The sequence below is a fragment of the Podarcis tiliguerta genome (assembly GCF_965153285.1).
Source record: "Podarcis tiliguerta genome assembly, chromosome: 1".
Taxonomy (NCBI): Eukaryota; Metazoa; Chordata; class Lepidosauria; order Squamata; family Lacertidae; genus Podarcis; species Podarcis tiliguerta.
Window position 1 is genome coordinate 61,397,517 of NC_139534.1, and position 21,949 is coordinate 61,419,465.

At 41.9% G+C, this 21,949-nt stretch overlaps 1 protein-coding gene across 1 annotated transcript in view; it reads left to right on the forward strand.

Annotated features, from left to right (window-relative positions):
- LOC310672041 (mucin-5B-like) overlaps positions 1 to 21,949 on the forward strand; it is a 62,875-nt gene that overhangs the window by 9,562 nt on the left and 31,364 nt on the right. The window contains exons 8-29 of the mRNA XM_083428572.1: positions 1,011 to 1,136; positions 1,389 to 1,506; positions 3,293 to 3,431; positions 4,197 to 4,307; positions 6,017 to 6,086; positions 7,159 to 7,296; positions 7,395 to 7,559; positions 8,115 to 8,209; positions 10,643 to 10,769; positions 11,533 to 11,788; positions 12,247 to 12,299; positions 12,639 to 12,739; positions 13,692 to 13,843; positions 14,968 to 15,106; positions 15,206 to 15,319; positions 16,301 to 16,480; positions 17,438 to 17,677; positions 19,142 to 19,298; positions 19,733 to 19,861; positions 20,270 to 20,414; positions 20,994 to 21,037; positions 21,126 to 21,314. Coding sequence (XP_083284698.1) covers positions 1,011 to 1,136; positions 1,389 to 1,506; positions 3,293 to 3,431; positions 4,197 to 4,307; positions 6,017 to 6,086; positions 7,159 to 7,296; positions 7,395 to 7,559; positions 8,115 to 8,209; positions 10,643 to 10,769; positions 11,533 to 11,788; positions 12,247 to 12,299; positions 12,639 to 12,739; positions 13,692 to 13,843; positions 14,968 to 15,106; positions 15,206 to 15,319; positions 16,301 to 16,480; positions 17,438 to 17,677; positions 19,142 to 19,298; positions 19,733 to 19,861; positions 20,270 to 20,414; positions 20,994 to 21,037; positions 21,126 to 21,314 — 2,988 coding nt within the window. The remainder of the gene's footprint in view (positions 1 to 1,010; positions 1,137 to 1,388; positions 1,507 to 3,292; positions 3,432 to 4,196; positions 4,308 to 6,016; positions 6,087 to 7,158; positions 7,297 to 7,394; positions 7,560 to 8,114; positions 8,210 to 10,642; positions 10,770 to 11,532; positions 11,789 to 12,246; positions 12,300 to 12,638; positions 12,740 to 13,691; positions 13,844 to 14,967; positions 15,107 to 15,205; positions 15,320 to 16,300; positions 16,481 to 17,437; positions 17,678 to 19,141; positions 19,299 to 19,732; positions 19,862 to 20,269; positions 20,415 to 20,993; positions 21,038 to 21,125; positions 21,315 to 21,949) is intronic.

Consider the following 21,949-nt stretch of genomic DNA (forward strand, 5'->3'; position numbering starts at 1 on the left):
TGAATGTATCAGAACACTGTGTTTTCAGCAATCAAATGATAAATGCAACTAATTTAGAAGTTTAGATGTTCATCTGCTCATCAACTCTGCTGTTTTGGGCAATGGTGAGTCTGGGAGGTATGATCTGCAGTGCATAGAGAAATGAAGTAATCAGAGATGCCCCAGCTTATATTGCTCCTGCTTTTGAGAGGACCTTTTCCCCACAGTCTTACCACTTGAGCAATAAACTATGAAAGGAGAGAAAGTCCATCAGGCAGATGGGTTCAGAAGGAGATATTAATAATATGTAACTAATGTCTATTAACCAAATGGTAAATACCAGCTAGGCCACCAGGGCCCACAAAAAAGTGGAGGCACATATACCACTGAGCAAATGGCAAGCCACAATACATGCCTGGTTGGTCACATGATGTGCAGGGCCACTCCATTTTGGCTGGAGGGTCAGATCCAACAGTGGCTAACCCTCTGAGAGGGCCACTTTGACAGGTCAATGAGGCCTGAATTTCCAGTTATGGCCTGAATTCCAAAAGTGCAGAATGGCTTCAATTAAAGAATCAGGACCACACTCTTAAGTCTACTTCTGATTCTTCCTTCTGGCACCTTTTGCATTTGATACATTTTTCTGTCATCTTGCAGGGCAGCAGAAAAGGGCACCAAATTCAAAAGGCATCCGATTCAAGCCACAGCTTGAAGCTTCCCACACCTAAGACCATATGAAGCCAGGCACAGGGGAGCTGGCCAGATTCAGAAGTCAGCTGGGCTGGTGGTTCCCCACCACTGCTCTAGCATAATGAAAAAAATCATAGGAATTATAATAGACCCCAGTCAAAACATTCATCAGTTGTGGTATGTGGCTACAAAAGAAAGCAGATGCCATTTGGAGTTGCAGCAGAAAAGCATTAAATGCAACACACAGAAGGCAGGTCTCTGTTCAAGGCAGAATCACTATAAGGAATTGTGCTGCGTGTATCAAAGGGTAACTGAGTTATAATTAATATCCTTCTTTTCAGCAATGGAATGCTCTTCCAACATGCAGTATCAAGAATGTGAATCACCCTGTACAGACACTTGCTCCAACTCTGAAAGATCTCAGCTGTGTGAGGACCACTGTGTGGATGGTTGCTTCTGTCCACCAGGTAAGCTTCCACCTTTGTATCCAACTGTTGTAGCCCTTTACACACTTGCTCAGTAGTAAGCGCCACAGATCTTAATGGGGCACTCGCCTCATGGTATTCAACATGCAAGCAAGGAAATCTACAGAAAAGGCAAGTTGTTTTTAGGAAAAGAGATGGTACAATTATAATTTGTGTCAAGGAAGCTGTGCATGTAACCAACTATCATTTAACATCTTTTAACCATTATAATGTTTAAGTTATTTCTTCCTTTAGGAACTGTATATGATGACATTGACAATGCTGGCTGCATCCCCCACGAGCAGTGTTCCTGTGTTTACAATGGAAAATCCTATGCTCCAGGGACAACTTATTCAGACAACTGCCGTTCTTGGTAATTGACAACCTTTAATATGATGAACAAGTACTTTGTGTAGGAATCTAGGCTTGATCCATGATTTCAACATTTTAAAAGCTCTGCCTAATTATTTGAATGAGTTATTTCTGAACATGATTCCCAATGAAAGTTCAACTGTATTTGTGATAGATTCCTTACCTTGGCTTCTGCCTAGTGCAGGGGTCGGCAACGTGTGGCCCACGAAGACCATTTTACAGGCCCCTGAGCCGCCCCACCCGCTTAGTGAGTCCTTCACCCACTGCACTAAACCAGCACAGCGTGGCGTGGGGACTCACTAAGCGGAAATCGCATCTACGCACGTGCAGATACCGGAAATCGCATCTGCGCATGTCCAGATGCCCCAAATTGCTTCTGTGCAGGCACAATTTCTGGCATCTGGGCATGTGCAGAAGCGATTTCCAGCGCCACGGACATGCGCAGATGCAATTTCCAGCCCATGGCTGGTAAAACTTGCCAACCCCTGACCTAGTGGCCACACTCCAGCTTATGTTCCCATGCATGTCACATTAGCCCTGCCCATAAGGCCTCTGCTAGCCATTCTGCTACATAAAAAAGGTAAAGGACCCCTGACAGTTAAGTTCAGTTGTGAACGACTGTGGGGTTATGGTGCTCATCTCGCTTTACTGGCCGAGGGAGCCGACGTTTGTCCACAGACAGTTTTTCTGGGTCATATGGCCAGCATGACTAAGCTGCTTCTGGCGAAATCAGAGCAGCGCACGGAAATGGCATTTACCCTCCCACCAGAGCGGTACCTATTTATCTACTTGCACTTTGACATGCTTTTGAACTGCTAGGTTGGCAGGAGCAGAGACTGAGCATCAGGAGCTCACCCCGTCATGGGTAGTCGAACTGCCGACCTTCCAATCGGCAAGCCAAAGGCTCAGTGGTTTTACACCAGTGCACCACCCACGTCCCATTCTGCTACATACCAAGCTGCTACTTGGGCATGACCAAATGAAGCCAGTCTTTTGTACAACTCAATGGGTCAGGATTACCACTGAGATGGTTTAGTAGCGACTTTTCACATCATTAAGCTAAAATTCTACAGTAACAATAGGATCCTAGGAAACTGCCTTCTGCCAGATTACGCTATTTGTTCATCTTGACTATTGTTATCTACTCTGACTGGCAGGCAGGGATCTTTCCCATTGCATGCTACATCACCCTTTTTACTAGAGATTCCAGGAATTGAATCTGGAACCTTTTGCATGTAAAGTTTGTGCTTCCCACTGAGCTGTGGAGCCCTTCATAGGGAAGAATTCAACATTGCGCTAAGGCACGTTTGGTGGACTACAACTCCCATCATTCCTAGCTACCAGGACCAGAGGTGATGGGAGTTGTAGTCCAACATCTGGGGACTCAAGTTTGAGAAAGGCAATCACTCCATCAGGGCAAGCATTTTGGTTCTCTCCCTACTTCCTCCGCATGCTGTTCCAGGGGTAGTCCTGACCCCCCCCCCCAGCCATGTTCAGAGGGCACCAAGGGGTGTGGCAGGAGGAGAGGAAGGAAAGTCCTATTGGGCAAGCAGTCCTTGTGTGGAACTTCCTCTGATGGGAAGCATTAGATGAGTCCCACCCATAGCTTTTAAGTTCCCACATGTTGACGCTTTAAACACAAAGCTGTGCTGGTTCCTACACTTTACAAATGTTTCCACATACACTTCAAAGAATGGAACTAATAATGGAAAATAATATAAGCTAATGCCAGTGGCAATATCTTTCCTTAAAATGTATGTTTCTTCTCTTTCTTCCTTCACTTCAAGTTCCTGTGTTGGGGGCCAATGGAACTGCATAGAACTCCCATGTCCTGGCATTTGCTCAGTAGAAGGTGGATCACACATCTCCACTTTTGATAAAAAACGTTATAATGTCCATGGAGATTGCGTTTACGTTCTCTCAAAGGCAAGTCACTTACGATATACTGTCACTATAATTAGCAAAAATGTCCCCATTACCACAGTGCTATACAGGCACACAAACACACACTAATCCTCTTTCTGGGATTATAAAACCAGTGTAATTGTTCCAATAGTAAATCCCTTGTTTGGATATCATGGCACACAGCTTATTCAGTTTCCCTTTACAAGTTTTAAATCCCTCTCACTTCCTTATTGCTTCTACATTATCACACCATTATTTTCCCTAAAGCAGTAATGGTTTTTTTAGATGTGTAGAAGACACAGACTCAGAAGAGACACCTTTGGGGGAAATTAATAAAGCAGGGCATGGGGGGTAGAATCTCATATCAGGAGAATTACATATGATACGACAATGAAACTGAAATAAAGTTGTTCAGGGAGATGCCACACATTCAAATAAAAGGCCCATGAGAGTGCCCTAAAACAACTTGGAAAGTTTGCTTACATATTTTTAAGAAGCCCAACACATTCAATATCTATAAAGGGGGGAAGTAGCAGATTTTCCTGTTCAACAGTTTTGATTCAAAATGTTTACTCTCTCATTTAAAAGATCCTGAATCAGTTTCCCTAGCTAAAGCAACCTTTATAAGAAGTTAAATCAAATCCTAAAACCAAAATACTTTTGAGTTCAAGGAAGCTAGAACTGTGCATCTGCGATACTTTTTCAGTGCAATCTTAATTTCTAGGCGCCATTGCAGTAAGTTTGCAATGCAGATGGTAATTCTTGGGTGTTGGCTTGCTTTTTTAGTTTTGTGGAGATGATACATTTAGTGTTCTCGGAGAACTCCGCAAATGTGGCCTGACAGAGACTGAGACATGCTTGAAGATGGTTGCCCTCAACATCAATGGAGACCAGACTGTAAGTTTCTAAACCAAAGGATAGAGAACACCTTCTAAGCCACAATGCCTTAAGAGACAGGAGTACCTTGGGGGGGGGGCGGGTATACAATTCCATTCACATTTAAAGACACACCTGGCTAATTCACACTTTCCAAAACTATATGGGGATTTAAACACAGGCACTCTTCAAAATTTGCACTTCTATGCAATTTTCAGTACAGTTTTGTAGTCAAATAATCTGTGCAAAAATGCATAAACTGAAGCTTAAAATACACTTTAGGTACAATTTAAGTGTGCTTAAAAATTGAATTAGTGAAAATAACATGCAGAAATGCATTATAGTAAGAGAAACAGCTTTGCAAAAATGTGTATGTGAGCCAATTTGCATACAAACAAAATTGCATAAAACGTTTGCATTAAAATGCTGATAAATTTTCATGAGGAGTTTTTGTAAAAATGCAAACTGATCTGGAAATGTGGAGAACTAAGCTTGAGACTGGAAAATCTGAGAGAGACCAAAAGTGACAGATTCACCCATTCCTAGAATAGAATCTGTATGTAAAGGCAACTTGCTTTTTCTAGCTGATACCCAAAGTATTAGAGTCAGAATAATAAAGTATCAAATAAATTGCCCTTATGTATTCCTGAAGACAATGGGTCAAATCCAGACAACCAGTGAGTGGAACTGTACTCATGGAAGTGGGAGGTTTTTGTTGATGCCCGCAACACCCAAGGAGCTACTCCAAAGAGTTGGAGGACCTCCCAGAAGAACATGGGAAGCAGTACAGTAAGCTGCTAGGGAAAGTAGTAGAAATCATCTCTCCTGACTCTTTTTTGTGAGTGGGACTCTCTGCTGGGATGCCAGCTCCACCATGAAAAGGAGCTCTTCCATGACAATAATCAGCTCTGAAAAGGCATATTGTCCATGAAAAGCAAAATGACTTAGTACCCACAAAAGTTCAATTAGAGAATGACCGGAAAATGTGTTTTAAATTGGTTGGAAGAATGTCGTCGAAAGAACTATTTGAAAGGGAGGAAGAATGGGGCATGGGGGTGGGATAATCAGTTGAGGTTTTAAATCATAAAAGCCAACACTGTCAACCATATTGTTCAGAACCTATCATCTTCTTTTTTTTACCAGTTTATGAAATTATGGTATAATTTGTGCCCCTTAGTGTTCACAGTAATGAATGCACGGAGAGATGGAAAGAATCAGGATTGGATTGATGGAGCATCCTTTGAACTTATTTATGAACAATATGCTTCTCATGGTTGGCAACCTGCCAAAAGCTTGCCTTTTTTAACATGCATATTAGATAGATGATAGATAGATGATAGATAGATAGATGATAGATTAGATAGATAGATAGATAGATAGATGGTAGATAGATGATAGATAGATGATAGATAGATAGATAGATAGAGATGATAGATAGATAGATATAGATAGATAGATGATAGATAGATAGATAGATAGATGATAGATATAGATAGATAGATGACAGATAGATAGATAGATGATAGATAGATGTAAAAAGTGTCCGGCCTCAAAATCAACCATTCAAGATTGGTTACATTAATGCTGAACACTCCCTAATTTCACTTATCTGATAGCAGGACCTGCATGCAATAGTTTTTATTCCCCCCCCCCCATAAAGCTTATTAGAAGAAACACAAGAAGTAATTTATCACCAAACTCATTATTACTCCTTTCCTCTTTGTCACCAGACCATTGTGATCAGTCCTAACGGTGGTGTATTAGTCAACTCGCTCTACACTCAGTTGCCTCTATCAGCAGGTATGTTGCATGTCAGAAATTTCTGTTTGCCATGGCAGCCTTAAAAGTTTGAAATCTTAGGGGCAAGCTCAGCAGAAGGGCTTGTTACTCCACAAGCTAGCAAGGTTTCATTGGGTTACTATTTTCCCTTTTCCAGTTCTACTGGGAAAAGAAAGTTGGGTTTGTGTAGAGCAGATGTGGGGAACCTGTGGCCCTCTGAATGTTGCTAGACCACTACTCCCATCAGCCCCAAGAAGCAAGGCCAATAGCAGAGTTGATGGGCATTGTAGTTCAGCAACACTTGAAAGACCAAATGTTCTTCACAACTAATGTAGAGGTTTCCCCTGGAAATGAAGGATTCTCTTACAAACAGCCATGTTTTAATAACATCCGGCCACAGCTACTATAATATAATGCTTTGTATGTAAGGCAACCTTTGAAAGGAACTTCCAGATTAGGTAGCAAGTTTGTTAACCAGGACTCTCCATAATGAGAATATAAACTGCTGCTGTTTACTACAAGGTCCTAAGCTATCTCTGTAGCTGTGACCAGAGTATGTGAACAACAGCCACCTCCTATAGGAAACTACTTATCAGCTGAGATATATTTTGTGAAAGGTCTTTCACCTGGTGTCCAGAGATTAAGGAGTTGGCTGCCAGAAATAAGCCCTTTTTTGCACCCCATTTATGGGACTGCCTTCTAAAAGATTTCTGGTGCTATCATTGTTATCATTCTGGTGCCAGACTATTCTATCATATTCCCCCAATCCTTTGATGGTTACGATTTGTTAGACCCATGCCATATATGTCACATTATTGTTTCAGTTCATACCACTTAATCATCAACAAAACTGGGGCAAACAATGATATGGTGGCCAATGTAGATTGGGCTGATGGTTGGGCACAATCTGAAAGTAAACATATAACTATTTCAACTTGTATCAAACCCTTCACACATCCATCCAGCCCACAGTCACAACATGCCAACGTGCTTGCATGAATTGGCCTTCACAAATCTGGTTCTTCTTTTCCTGAGTAATGGATGGCAGTTGCAGCTCTGAATCTCATAAGAATGGTGTCTTCTTTGTCCATAGCTAATGTAACCATGTTCAGACCTTCATCCTTCTTCATCATTGTGCATACAAACTTTGGCCTTCAGCTAGTAATCCAGCTCGTACCCACAATGCAATTGTATATTCATGTGGATCCATCTTTCAAAGGAAGGACTTGTGGTAAGAAGTATTTTAAAGCAAAAAGAAATTTGTGGCATGCCTGGGGGGCAAAGTATTGTAAAACTGGACTATAAAACTCTTTGGGGTTTCTTTCAAAGGTCTCTGTGGAAACTTTGACAAGCGCCAGATGGATGACTTCACAGCCATAAGTGGAGTGGTGGAAGGAACAGCATCTGCATTTGCTAACACCTGGAAAACTCAGGCTGCATGTCCCAACATCAAACAAAGTTTTGAGGACCCTTGCACGCTTAGCATTGAAAATGGTAGGCATATTTGAGAATTATAAGCAAGACTCACAAACACTTCGAAATTATAATTCTACCTAGCTCATGGGGAAAATTAATAGAAATAAACAAATTAGAAGAACTAACTGAAAACAAATCTTAATAAATGGGGAAATCAGGGGGAATAAATAACAATAAAACCTTGCAAATCAAGATCTTGTAGCCACAATCTAAACAGAAGAAGTTAGGTATGCCACCCCCCATTGAAATACGGTAAGTGGATGTACACATGGCTACCTCTTTTTTAGACTGTGGCTTGTAAGTTTTGCAAGTAGTCTATAAACTAACAGCCCTATGCATAATTGGGTATATTGGGTATCTGTAGCATGCACATATTCAAGATTTAGATCATTTCCTTCCTCAGTCCATGGCTTCAGGAGGCTCAGTAATGAGTGAACAGCAGTGAGTAGAACAAGCATTGTAGCAGCACCAGGATATCCTGTCTAGAGTCAGTGATGTGAGTTGAGGTAAAAGCTGCCATTTGCACCTATAGAAATTCCCAAAATGATATGGATTAATTTCTTCTCTTTGTAGAAAAATACGCCCGACATTGGTGTGGATTGTTGACTGACTCTGAAGGACCTTTTGCTAAATGTCATGCCTCAGTTAATCCAGCTTCTTATCATACGGTATGAAGCTATCTGTTACCTCTCATTGAAAACAGTTTATTGGAGGAAGCTGAAAAGTATCTTTGGTTGGGGTAGGCAACCTGGTGTCCTACAGATATTTTGGACTGCAACTCCCACTGTCCATGACAACTGGCCATGCTAGCTGGGACTGGTGGGAATTGTAGTCATAAACATCTGGAGGGCACCATGTTGGCTACCACTAATCTATAAGGAAACATACTGGTGGGACAAGACCAAATGGGTGGAACTAAATGGAAGGTGTCATCAGTACTGGATCACTTGGGTCCAAGCCATACCATCACATGTTTCAGGGATGAGGCAAGGTATGTCACCTCACAGAGTAAAGCAGAAATCAACAACTGGAGAGGGTGAAACTGACAAGGGAGTAAGGGAGCTGAGTGCTGTGCAGTTAACATAGGCCTTGCTGAGGCAGTGAAGTGCTGAGCATAAACAGAATGTCCAGGAGTGAAGATGATGTGAAAGAATTTCAATAGAGCTTCTTGATGTTCTGAAGGCTGGGAGAAAAGCCAGTCAGGATTTGACTAGAAGGCATAGGAGCGTTTAAAGGACTAGTTCACAAATGCATGCACATCACTTGATGACTACAGTATCAAATGGTGATTCCATGAGTAAACTGGCCCAGTGGCGGAGGAAGGGGGTGCAGGTCTCCCCAGGTGTCATCACTGAGGGGGATGGCATAATGACAAAAATATGAGTTTTTTAAAATAAAAATTGGGCTCATGAAACTTTTTAGTTCAGTCAACAAACGTAATGAAACGCGGCTGGTACTGGGCGCTACACCACAGGGGCCGGCACTTACCACGGGGCCTGCAGCGTGCCCGAGCCACATGTCTCTACTGGGAGTGACGTGGTGGCTTGGGCGCCTGCAGGCTCTGTGCTGCCTGAAACGGCAGCATAGGACTTGCATCTGCCCTTTGCCTCTCCCTCAGCCGTTCTACAGCTGAGGGGGAGATGGCAGAGAGGCTCCATAAAGCCCACTCCGCCCCCATGGGTGGCTTGTCCCACCCCCAGCTGCAGGATTTGCGTGCCGCACCCAGCACCCAAGTGGCTAGCTATGCCGCTGAATGGGCCATCACAAATCAAATACAGTGGTACCTCGGGTTACATATACTTCAGGTTACATATGCTTCAGGTTACAGACTCCACTAATCCAGAAATATTACCTCGGGTTAAGAACTTTGCTTCAGGATGAGAACACAAATCGTGCTCCAGCAGCACAGCGGCAGCAGGAGGCTCCATTAGCTAAAGTGGTGCTTCAGGTTAAGAACAGTTTCAGGTTAAGAACAGACCTCCAGAACAAATTAAGTTCTTAACCTGAGATATCACTGTACCACAGACAATGTTTTCATGCCATTCCATATCACCACACATAAACTTTTCAAAAGAATCAGTTCACATATTCTCCTCTGTATCATCAACTGATGAGAAATCTAGTGTTGCACATGTATGAGCTCACTGGCTTTAAGACTTCTGTGTCAGATGAATGTCTGAACTCAATGAGTAGTATTCTGTGATAGGTAAAGGTAAAGGGACCCCTGACCATTAGGTCCAGTCATGACCGACTCTGGGGTTGCAACGCTCATCTCGCTTTATTGGCCGAGGGAGCCAGCGTACAGCTTCCGGGTCATGTGGCCAGCATGACTAAACTGCTTCTGGTGAACCAGAGCAGCACACGGAAACGCCGTTTACCTTCCCGCTGGAGCGGTACCTATTTATCTACTTGCACTTTGGTGTGCTTTCGAACTGCTAGGTGGGCAGCAGCAGAGACCGAGCAACGGGAGTTCACCCCATCATGGGGATTCGAACCACGACCTTCTGATCGGCAAGTCCTAGGCTCTGTGGTTTAACCCACAGCGCTACCCGCGTCCCAAGTATTCTGTGATAGTCCTACTCAAAGTAGACCCACAGAAGTTAATGGCCAGAAGTAACTTGGGTTCATTAATTTCAATGGGTCTAGTCTGAGTAGGAATACTTCCGTCATCTCCTGGATCTAAATATAGATAAATATTTTCCCCTTTTATTCACATACACGCCACATGATACTTCATTTTGCTTTGAAGCATAATGCTTATAATCCTGAGTTGCTTGCAAGTAATGTTGATTTCCCTTTCCAGTTACGAACCAAAATGTAAGACTGACAATAGTGAAACTCAGAACTGAAAATCCAATTTGGGTCAGCAATTATTGTATTGCTAAAATGGCCTGAAGGCACATGATACAATTCTCCTGCTGAAGCCAAGTACATTGAGCCCCTGCCTGCTAAAGGATGAGAGATGACACTGAACGGGATATAAGTTAGTCTGAAAAAAAGTTACAAGTGAAATCTAATCTAGTCAAATTGAGAAACAGTAGGAAAAGGATAATTGACTTGGAATGGATTGTTTTTAATAAGAGCATTTTCCACTTCCCCAGAATTGCATGTTTGACACCTGCAACTGTGAAAGAAGTGAGGATTGCATGTGTGCTGCCCTCTCTTCCTATGTTAGAGCCTGTGCAGCTGAAAAAGTAGAGCTTCCAGGATGGAGGACCAATGTCTGTGGTAAGTCTTCTAAACAGCCATCTCGGGTCTTAAAATGAAAGAACTTTTTGTGCCAATGAATCTTAGCATTTTCCTTGTCTTGCTGGGTTCTCTTGGTGATGGTCTGGAGTAACAGACTTCAGGACACATCCCCCCCCCCCCAAAAAAAAAATTCCATTTTTTTTTAATGATGGATCTAGTCATGGGCATTCATGCCTTGATTTTATCCAGGCTAGGTTTCTGCAATGCACTCTATGTGGAGATGCCTTCCAAAAGCATCTGGGAGCTGCAGATTTCACAATGCAGCAGCCACGCTACTATCTGAGGTGAATGTATGGAACACATCACTAATACTACTCTAATTTCACTGGCTATCTGCTTCTGGTCTCAATTCCAAGTACTGGTCTTAACCACTAAATTCATAGTCTGGGACCTGGATACCTAAAGGATTGCCCTCACCCATAAGAACCTGCCCTTGCAAGTTCTGCTCTGTGTCTCCTTGATGCTCTGTGGCAGATAGGTACTAGGGACAGAGCATTTTTAGTTGTGGCACCCTCACTATGAAATGCCCTCCTGAAGGTCTGCCTGGCTTCTGTTTCAGCAGGCATTTAGCTATCTATATAACCACATGTATTCTTCCTTTAGTAATTTAACTTATTTTTTAATTATTATTTTTTTGTAAACTACTGTGTGTATGTCTGTATGTCTGTGTCTTAGGACGAAAAGGCAGGTCACAGAAATGCTTTCAATCAATCAATCAAACTGTTTGTTTTTCTCTTTCCAGCCAGATACACCACTTCATGCCCCAAATCCCTGAATTACAGCTATTCCATCAGTTCTTGTCAACCTACTTGCCGATCTCTGAGTGAACCTGATGTTACCTGCAATGTCAAATTTGTCCCAGTTGATGGATGCACCTGTGAAACTGGAACCTACATGGATGATTATGGAAAATGTGTACCTGCTAACAAATGCCCATGCTATTACAAAGGAACGTCAATACTCTCCGGTGAAGTGCTCCATGATGTTGGTGTTTTGTGGTAAGAGGATTCAAGCTGCTGCCTTTAACTTTTTAGTACAGCCTTCACCAACCTGGTGCCCTCCAAATGTTAGGGACTACAACTCATAGCAAAGGCTCTTCTAGCATTATCAGAATACATGACTAAGTAGTGCCGGTATCTGGAATGCTTGCATTTTGTCCCAGATTCTTTTATCGCTACCTAACTAATTTCCCCTCCATATCTTATAAGTAAATAGACCAAAATGCCTAAATACATAATGAGCAACAGAATTTAGAAAAACATCCAAATTAGTGACCTGTATGGTCCCATTTTCAGATTCTAAATATCCCTAAATAACTGGTATTTCTGGAGTAAACCCAACTGCTCTACTCTGTATAGGGCACAACTACAGACTCACAACTTGAAGGCTCCAAGTTTTGAAGCACAACCAGAAAGTGAATGCTAAAGCAAACCTAATTCCTCTTTCTTTTACATAGCACATGCAGCCAAGGAAAGTTGAACTGCATTGGTGATGGGGACACAAAACAGGGTAAGGAGAATATACCTATATATGTAAAATATGTTATATATACTTACTTTCCATCTTGGAAAGTTGCAGACAATTGGGCTATGTTCCTTATTTTGTTAAAAGCCTTTTATATTGTAGATGGCTACAAAATGACAACTGGGCACAATGATTAAATATTCACTGGAAAACCATATTCATTAAAAGCTTCAAGTTAATACGGGCTTCATAGTTAATTATATAATAGTTCCACAAACCATAGCAGACTTCTGTTCAAAAGGTTTGTTTGAGGTCTTCCTGTTCTGTGGTACCCAAGCCTGTCCTTTCATCTCTTACACATTTTCTCTCCTTTTGCCCTGCTAGTCTGCGTTGCCCCCATGGTCTACTTTAACTGCAGAAATGCCACTGCAGGCCAAACTGGAGCTGAATGCCAGAAAAGCTGTCAGACTCTTGATATGCACTGTGTAAGTATGCAGGACTGGATGATCTTTTAAGAGACTGTGCTATCAATCAGAACGCCCTTTGCTTTTGCCATGAACTTATTAGCTGACCTTGGACAAGGCACTCTCCTGTCCTCACCCTCTTCCCCATCTAGAGTAGGGGGTGAGGGATCTCAGGATGTTAGCTGAACAGGGCCCTCCCAGCCTCCGTATCCTTAGGCCTCTTTTCAGCCCATTCCCCTCCCTGGTCCTGCTTCGTGTCCTCAAGTGCTTTTGCTTGTTTGGAATGTGTTTTGAACTGTGACAAATGCCTATTGCTTGTCTGGATGAAGGATGGAAGATGGAGAAGTGTGTGAACCTCTGCCTTTTGCATGATCAGAATGTAGACTACTGTACATAAGGTTAGGGTTACATCTGTTGCTCCACTCACATTTACCTCTGACCCAACCTACCACTGGCATGAAAATCCTGGAAGGTTGTCAACAAGAAAGGTGGACCTCAGACTGAAAACATTCCCCATCCCTGAGCTGCAGGATTATAATGCATATATTGGAACTTTGCATAATTTCTTACTTATTTCATTAAATATACATACCACTAAATTTAAAACACACACACACCTACAAGTGGTTTACAAAAAAAAAGCAGGGGATAAACATGGGATCTTCCATTCTCTTCAGTGTCAGGGAAGGAACTGTCTTCTCATGCACCAGCATCAAAGTTAAGTGGACCAGCCACTGCTCATTCAAACCTTAATGTATACACTGGAGACCTCCCGCCTTGCAAATTGGGGCTCCTGGGTATGCAAAGGAGCTGCTGAATTAGGTGTCAGTTCACAATTTAACAAGCATAGGCTTTCGCCTACTTGAATTCCCACAGCCTACAGTCTTTTGATCCAGCCCTGTTTTAGTGGAATAATTCAATTGTTATCAGCATTATTCTCTCTTCTGAAGTAATGCTTTCTTGGCTTTTACAGTATAGCACACAGTGTGTCTCTGGCTGCATGTGCCCTGCTGGGCTGGTGTCAGATGGTAAAGGGGGCTGCATCGCTATGGAAGAGTGTCCATGCATTCACAATGATGCCACATATCAGCCAGGAGAGAAGATTAAAGTCAACTGTAACACCTGGTAAGGACTTCTTGCAGAAAATGCCTCTTGTTACCATCATCTTATATGTTCCTAAAATAACTAACACAAAAAATATAAATAATTATCAAGTTGAATAACAGGTTGGCAGATATACATAGGGTCATTTCACGTATTACACTATTATGCATGTACACCAGAGTTTACTCTCTAATGTACACCTATGTATACTATAAATAACTAAAGAAATAAATACCTAAAAATATTATGTGGTTATGACATTTTTTAATTAATAAATGTGTATTCTATTTGTCAAATTAAATTTTCCAGGTTGACTTATGTAAAATCCACATACAACAAACAACATCATGAAAGGCAGCAGATAAAAGCATAATTAAAAACAGTCAATTCAGACTTTAAAGTTCGTTAAAAGGCCATAGACAACAAAGTGGCCCTCATCTGTTGCCAAAGAAACATAGTAGCATGGGCACCAGCTAAACCACTCTGGCTGTTCCTTAGATGGGCTGTGACCACTGAACAAGCTTCCTTCCTGGTCACCCCCTGCCACACCCCAAGTCTGTGGGCACACCTAGAAGAAAGCTTCTGATGGTAACTTTTGTGCATTGACAGGCTGATGTGGAGGTGAATGAGCCAAGTAACCAAATACAGCTGGATAGGAGGAACTTCATATCCTCAGTAGCACAATGATACATTATACACACAGTCACACACATACATCTTGCTTATTTCTGAACAAATCAGGAAAGTGTTATAAGGGAGGTCTGGGCTTTTATAAGGCACCTGCTTGGCCAGTGTGAGAACAGATGCTGGACAGGATGGGCCATTGGCCTGATCCAGCAGACTCTTCTTATGTTCCCCTTAGGCTAGTCCACAATATGGTACAGTGAACTTGTAACCTTCTTGAGTGGCCTATGAAAGAACTTACATAGCTCATTTCTTTTAATTCCCATCTTTCTGATGTTTTACAGGTTGTAAGAAATAAGGCAGCTTCCCTTGCTCTCCCCTCCCCTCTCCACACATTGCCTATGATTAATTTAAGAGATAAGTCATTTAAGCCTGTGTTAAAGGAATACATGCCAGCTTATATCTGCGCAAACCAAGGAATCACTTTAAAATGCTCCATTTTCTCCCTTCTTCTCCCTCAGCGTATGTAAGAACAGGATGTGGGAATGCACCAAGGACAGATGCCTAGGTACCTGTGCTGTTTATGGAGATGGGCATTATATCACCTTTGACGACAAGCGTTACATTTTCAATGGGAAATGTGAATATACACTAGTTCAGGTACTGAGCAATTTGTCTTGGCCTTATGAATGGAGAATTAAGCTGAATACACCACAGAATGAAGTCATCTCTTCCCTTATTTCACCCTCCCCTTCTTAGGATCACTGTGGACAGAACAACTCTGCCCCCGGAACATTCCGAGTCATCACCGAAAATGTTCCCTGTGGTACTACTGGAACCACTTGCTCAAAATCTATTAAAGTCTTCTTTGGGGTGAGTAGCGTTACCAGTACTATTAGGGAACAGTATCGGGGTTTAGCATGAGATGATTTAATCTGCATACTAGGTTCCAAACAAGCAACTAAGTGAGGCAAGGAGGTGAACTGGAAAGAGAAAGTGAGGGCAGGAGAAGAGACTTCTATCCTCTCACCACCTACAGCCCCCCCCCCTCCCTCCTGCTAGTCTTGCACCTACTGAGCCTCTCACCTTCAGGCAAGCCAGCACCAGCAGTTGAGAGCAGCAGAGATAAGGCCACTGCTACAATTGTTTTAACTGTTTTTAATTTGTGTGGTTTGTTGTTGTTGTTTGTTTGTTTTTACTGAGTGAGGGGAGATGCGTTTGAAAAGAGAGGAGATTGAGGAGTGCCCTAATCAGAGTGGTTCAGGATAGGGGCGAGGTATAATGTGGGAGGCGGGGCAGACCGGGTAAGGGGCACATGTCACAGGCAGTTAGTGACTGTGCCATGTGCCAGCCTCTTCTCCAACCTGGGTAATTGTGGTTTTCATATCAGCCAGCCCTCGATTCTGCAGGCACTATTGCTGAATGCCAGGTCAGCTCTGAACAAGACCTTCCTCATCCCTGGTCTGATTATGAATGAGGAGGCCAATCCGTTCTGCATCACTGAGACCTAGGTGGATGAGCAGGGTGGAGTTGGGCTCACACACACCAGTACTTGGTGCAGCATCAGGGCAGACTTGAGGCTCAGGGAGGGAAAGTTGCTCTGGTCTGTAGAAATTCTCTCTCTCTTGGCTTTCTGAGCAGTTGGAGGTGGGTGGCATCTAGAGTGTGTGATCCTGGCACTGGGCAACCAGGACAGATTAGGAGTTCTGGCTTACCACCCACCTCGCTGCCCAACAGTCTCCCTGCCTGAATTTTCTGCAACACATTATACGTAGGATTGATGGATGATGAGCACCAGTTTTTGTTTTTGAACATTGTAATGACTTTCCCCCATTATTTATTTTGCTCCCCCAGAACTATGATCTGATCCTCAGTGAGGAGCGCCATGAATTAATACAAAGGGGTGATGAAGGCCAAGTACCTTACAAGATTCGCTACATGGGCATGTATTTGGTTATTGAAGCAAACAATGGGCTGATCCTTTTATGGGATAAGAAAACCAGCGTATTTATCAAATTACGTGATGATTTCAAGGTGATGCACTTTTTACCAGACTAGTGCCTCTTACATTTTAAGTTTAAATGTGCATAATTTAGATGCAAATCCCACTCATTTCCATGACAATTATTTCAATTGTAAGTGTGCTTAGAGTCACACCTTAAGAGCTGATTTTCAAGACAGAAACCATGGGGAGGTCATCTGAAATAGCCTCTGCAAAAAGGATGGTTCATAAGGGAAACTACTTCATATGCCTTGTCTCTTTGGTATATATTGGTTCCTGGCATGACTGGCTTTCATGCAACTGCCTCCACCGGGATTATTTGAAGATGACATGGGGCATATCAAACAAACAGGGCTATTCCACAGGGAGCTGCTGCCACATGGAAGAAGTTGCAAACAGCCTTTGCTTGACATCCATATTGTATAAAGTATCATTAGTAAACAGGTATATGATTCTGATTTAGATGAGTATCTGTTTGCAACCTCACCTTGCAAGCATCTACTTTTTAACTGACCCAGAAAACACCATGTTTTGATAAGGAGACCAAATATAATAGTTCTGTTATCATTTCAAAATATGAGCAATGTTTGAACATTTCAATGAATTTTATACCAATGCAGTATATTTTTCATATATATCTGCTGCCCTTTTGATCCCCATATGGCAATAAGACAGAGAAGTTATGAATAGACAATAACTTGTAGATTAACAATAACTGAGAAATCAAACACAATATAAAATTCTTCTTTTTTTTGTATTTTTGAACAAATGCAAAATAATCTTCATAGGAAGGAAAGAAAAAACAAATCTCTTACCTCTAGGCACACATGGCTTGTGTTTTCTAAATGCAACAAATAATGATAGTTTCCTGTAATAAGAGATGGCAGCGTGTTAATTAACTAAATGGGAGAAAATCAAAAATTAAGTTGGGCTAAGAGGTTCGTGCAATTTATCTGTAATTCAAGTGTTTTCATTGCTTCTTTGTGCAGGGTCAGGTCTGTGGTTTATGTGGGAACTATGATGGCAATGGAATGAATGACTTCACTACCCGGAGTCAGTCTGTAGTAAGTGATGTGCTGGAGTTTGGTAATAGTTGGAAGGTGTCTCCCACATGTCCTGAAGCCAAATGCACAAAGGATCCTTGCTTCAAGAACCCTTACAGAAAGTCCTGGGCACAGAAGCAATGCAGCATCATCAACAGCAAGGCCTTTGCTGCCTGCCACTCTCAGGTATACCTTGCAGCAGAACTATCTTGAAGTCTAGAATTTTTCAGGTGTTCACCACAATTCCTGAGCAATTACAAGTCTATAATTATACATGTGGTGGTTTCATGGATTTCAACAGTCCATTACAGAAGGCACGTAACACCCTACAGGATGTCACCAACTCTGAAGACTGTCTAGCAGCACCTTTAAGTAGTGCCTTTAACAACCCTCTACTATGTGTCCCACTGCTGTCATATTTTAGATTTTGGAGTGTGTTCAGTGTAAATGTTTATCACTAGATCCTGTTTCTAATGCTTTGGATTGTGAAGAAGCCATTTAGAAAAATACTAATAAGAAGAATTCAGCCTAAGTCAAGACAGACCATTCAGAAAATTAGCTTATGCTGATATCTTTTCTTCCTGTTTTAAACGGAAGTCCCTAACTGACTGTTACGACCCAATTTATTGCCTTCTTTTGCTAATCAATTCTTGATGTGAATATTCAACTATGGAACTTTTACCACCCCAATACAGCAGGCAAGATAGGTGTGCATAAATGGAATTTTGCTTACAGGCCTGTATTTGTGCCAATGCAAAAAGATAATGGGAGGGCAGTTCCAGGTCTGTGCAGCGTTTTGGAGGGAAAGAGTGGGTATGGGAGTCAGTCTGGATACCCCTTCCCCTCCCCTCCTCTCTCCAAGAGGTGATCCACGCTGCCTGAATGAGCAGTGCTCATATTCTTCAGCAAGTTGCATGAGCACACCAGTCGGTGTACAGTCTTCTGTGTGAACACTCTATCTTCACCACTTAGAGCAAAGTGTGAAAGGATGTTAAATGTGCCTTCCCATCGCACCTGAAGGTTTTGGGGGTATTTTTTAAAATGCAACTAGCACTCCCTGAAAGGACACTTTTCATGGATAGACATTTTAGATGTGAACTTCTCGCTGACTTTGAATTTCTTACGTTCCTTATGTTTTGGTTTTTGTTACACTGTATGCAAATATTTAATGTACAGTGGTACCTCAGGTTACATACACTTCAGGTTACACACTCCGCTAACCCAGAAATAGTGCTTCAAGTTAAGAACTTTGCTTCATGATAAGACCAGAAATCGGGCTCCGGCGGTGTGGCGGCAGCAGGAGGCCCCATTAGCTAAAGTGGTGCTTCAGGTTAAGAACAGTTTCAGGTTAAGAACGGATCTCCGGAATGAATTAAGTACTTAACCCAAGGTACCACTGTAAATAGAATCAGCTGGTGTGGTGGAGGGGCTGATAATTACTGTTTACACATTAAATGCAAAGATGCATTCAGGCCTCATATTTAGTTTGGCCCTTTGGATCTTTTGCACACTAGCCAACAGTCTATGAAAGCAATTGCAAACCCAGGGGGTGGGGATATTACCAACAACTTCTCAAACACACTATCTCCCGTGGAACAAACTTAGGAAATGTCAGCAGGACCCATAGCTGATGCTTCAATGTTTTAACAGGTTGAGCCAACGAGATATTACGAAGCTTGTGTAACTGATTCCTGCGCTTGTGACACGGGGGGAGATTGTGAATGCTTCTGTACAGCTGTAGCTGCGTATGCTCAAGCATGTAGTGAATTTGGAGTGTGCATATCATGGAGAACACCATCATTCTGTCGTGAGTACTGGACCACACTTGAATGTATACTGGAAGTGGGAGGAGGGTGAAGGGGAAATGAGATATTAGCTTCAAGATAATTTTTCCATTAGATATATATGACAATAAACAGCACACTGAAGAAAATGTCTGGATGTGTGTGTGTGTGTGTGTGTGTGTGTGTGTGTGTGCTACAGTACTGTGAATACCTTCAATGAATCAGCAACTGCCTAATGTAGGATTATTGATATAACTATGTTGCAGTAAATAGAAATAACTACATTCATTTTCAGTGCTTTCTTCATGCCTTTGCTTCCCACCTTCTTATCAGTTTAGGTATTGGCCTCATGAGCATACTTTGTCATGGTGCCCACCATTAGTTTAATGGCATTGACAGCAATACAGATCCATGGTGGAATGTCTGGTCCTCAACTTTTTCTTTCGGTTCCCCTTAGCAATGTTCTGTGATTATTACAATGATGAACGTGAATGTGAATGGCACTACAAGCCTTGTGGAGCCCCATGCATGAAGACATGCAGAAACCCAAGCGGGAGATGCCATTATCAGTTGCCTGGCTTGGAAGGTAAGAAGACTTCTAGTGACTTATAGGGTCATTAAGCCAGCTATGCACAACATTTAATAGGTTTCAAATTTGGGGGAGTGTTGTTGGTTGTCTAAACCAATAGAAAATAGGTCACCTTGTGTTCTCATCTTTTTGGGTTTCAAATGGCTTGCAGTCAGGCTTAAATTATATGAGCCAGCCTAGATGTGATCAAGGGCTCATTCAACACACCTGCAAATGACCACAACCTTTTTCCTTTCATGGAAACTTGGAAGCATGTGGAAAAGCTATTGGTGGAAAGATCCCAGCACTGGACCAGATGACAAATATTAATTAAAATACCCCTCCCCCAAAGTAAATTAAATGGAATTGCTTTTTGACAGATTTTATATATTGCTCTTATCTCCCTCACACCTTCCTTTGTCTCAGGCTGCTACCCACACTGTCCAGCAGACAGGCCTTATTTCAATGAGGATGAGATGACGTGTGTTGATGTGTGTGGCTGTTATGATGATCAGGGTAACTATCATCCACTAGGAAAAACATTTGACTCAAGAAAGACATGTCAGGCATGGTAAGTATGTATAGCTTGACAACACTAAGAGAAATGATCAATTACAGTAGCACCTCCAGTTACGTTACTCTCGGTAACGTAAACTTCAGGTTGTGAAAGCGACAAATCTTTTCATCGGGTAGCGAAAACCTTGGGATCCGGCTGGACCTCCAGAATGGATCCCGTTCGCAACCGGAGGTACTACTGTACTCTCTGTATACCCCTTGAGATGTTATTCTTGTTGATTCTAGAATGAATCTTGTTGCTCTGATTGCATCCTTTATCATATACTCATAATATACCATTAGAATGAAGTATGTTGAGAATCTAATTGATTGAAGTAATATTTTAAATTGGATTTTACATATACAATAAATCCCAAAAACCAGAACAAGAAAATTATTAGAATGTTCCTATTTGCAATTCAGTGTGAAAGTGGTAGATGAAATCACAGACAAGAAGTAGTACGGTAAATGAATGCTTAAGGGGGTAGGGGAAAAACTATGAAATTAACTTCCAGACCAAACTAAGTAGAAAATAAATAGCAGAATGCAGTTTTATGATTCCTGGGTCTCACATTTTCCTATCTTTTTTTTACAGTACATGCACCAGTAAAGGCATAGAGTGTAACTATGATGCCAAAGGTAAGCTGTATGTAGTGAGTTATGAATGGCACCTTATATCATATTTCATATGATGTTACCTGACCATTCTTACTCTGTCAATTTTCAGCATGCTACTGCTATTATGAAGGAAAGACATATATCTACAAGGATGTCATCTACAACACCACAGATGGCTTGGGCTGGTGCATGATTGCAACGTGTGATGTCAATGGAACAATCCACAGAGAACTATTCAGATGTGCTGGGACTACCACAATACCACCTACAGTTTCAACTACAACAACAAGTGAAGCAGGTATTTCAGTCCAAATCTTTTGCTTCAACTCTTTCCAAACTTCGCTGAGAGAAGTTCCATTGAACACAGTGAATAATACTTCTGAGTAGACATGCACTACACCAAAGAGCAGAGAAACAGTTCCTACCACTGCAGTAGTAGGACAAATAGCACCACATCTTGGGTCAGCTGTTAAAATCAGAGGTGCCATACAACACCACACAAAGGGACAAATTCAACTAAATACTTCTGTTAATAGAGCCAGCACAAATGAGTCCCACTAGTGCAACAGGGCCTGTACTAATGGAGCAATCTCCTTAGCGCTACTTAGGTATTTGAGCCAGCTCCATAACATAATTTTTTACCAATTATCTCAACCAAACTAGATGTAAATGCAACATGATCAAAAGCAAGCATTTATAAACAAAGTATGTAAGAAAATGAAGAGATAATGAAAAACTTTACAAATCTTCTATAACATAGGAAAACATCCCCAAATACACCATATTCATATTTTTTGTTACATGTTGCATATATTATTTTAAAATAAAAATATACAAGATGGAAATCAACATGAAGTTAAGTTGAAGGTTCAATCGGCGCAAGCATGGCAGCTCCCCAGATGGAATGATCCACTTCCACCAATGTGCTCTTCT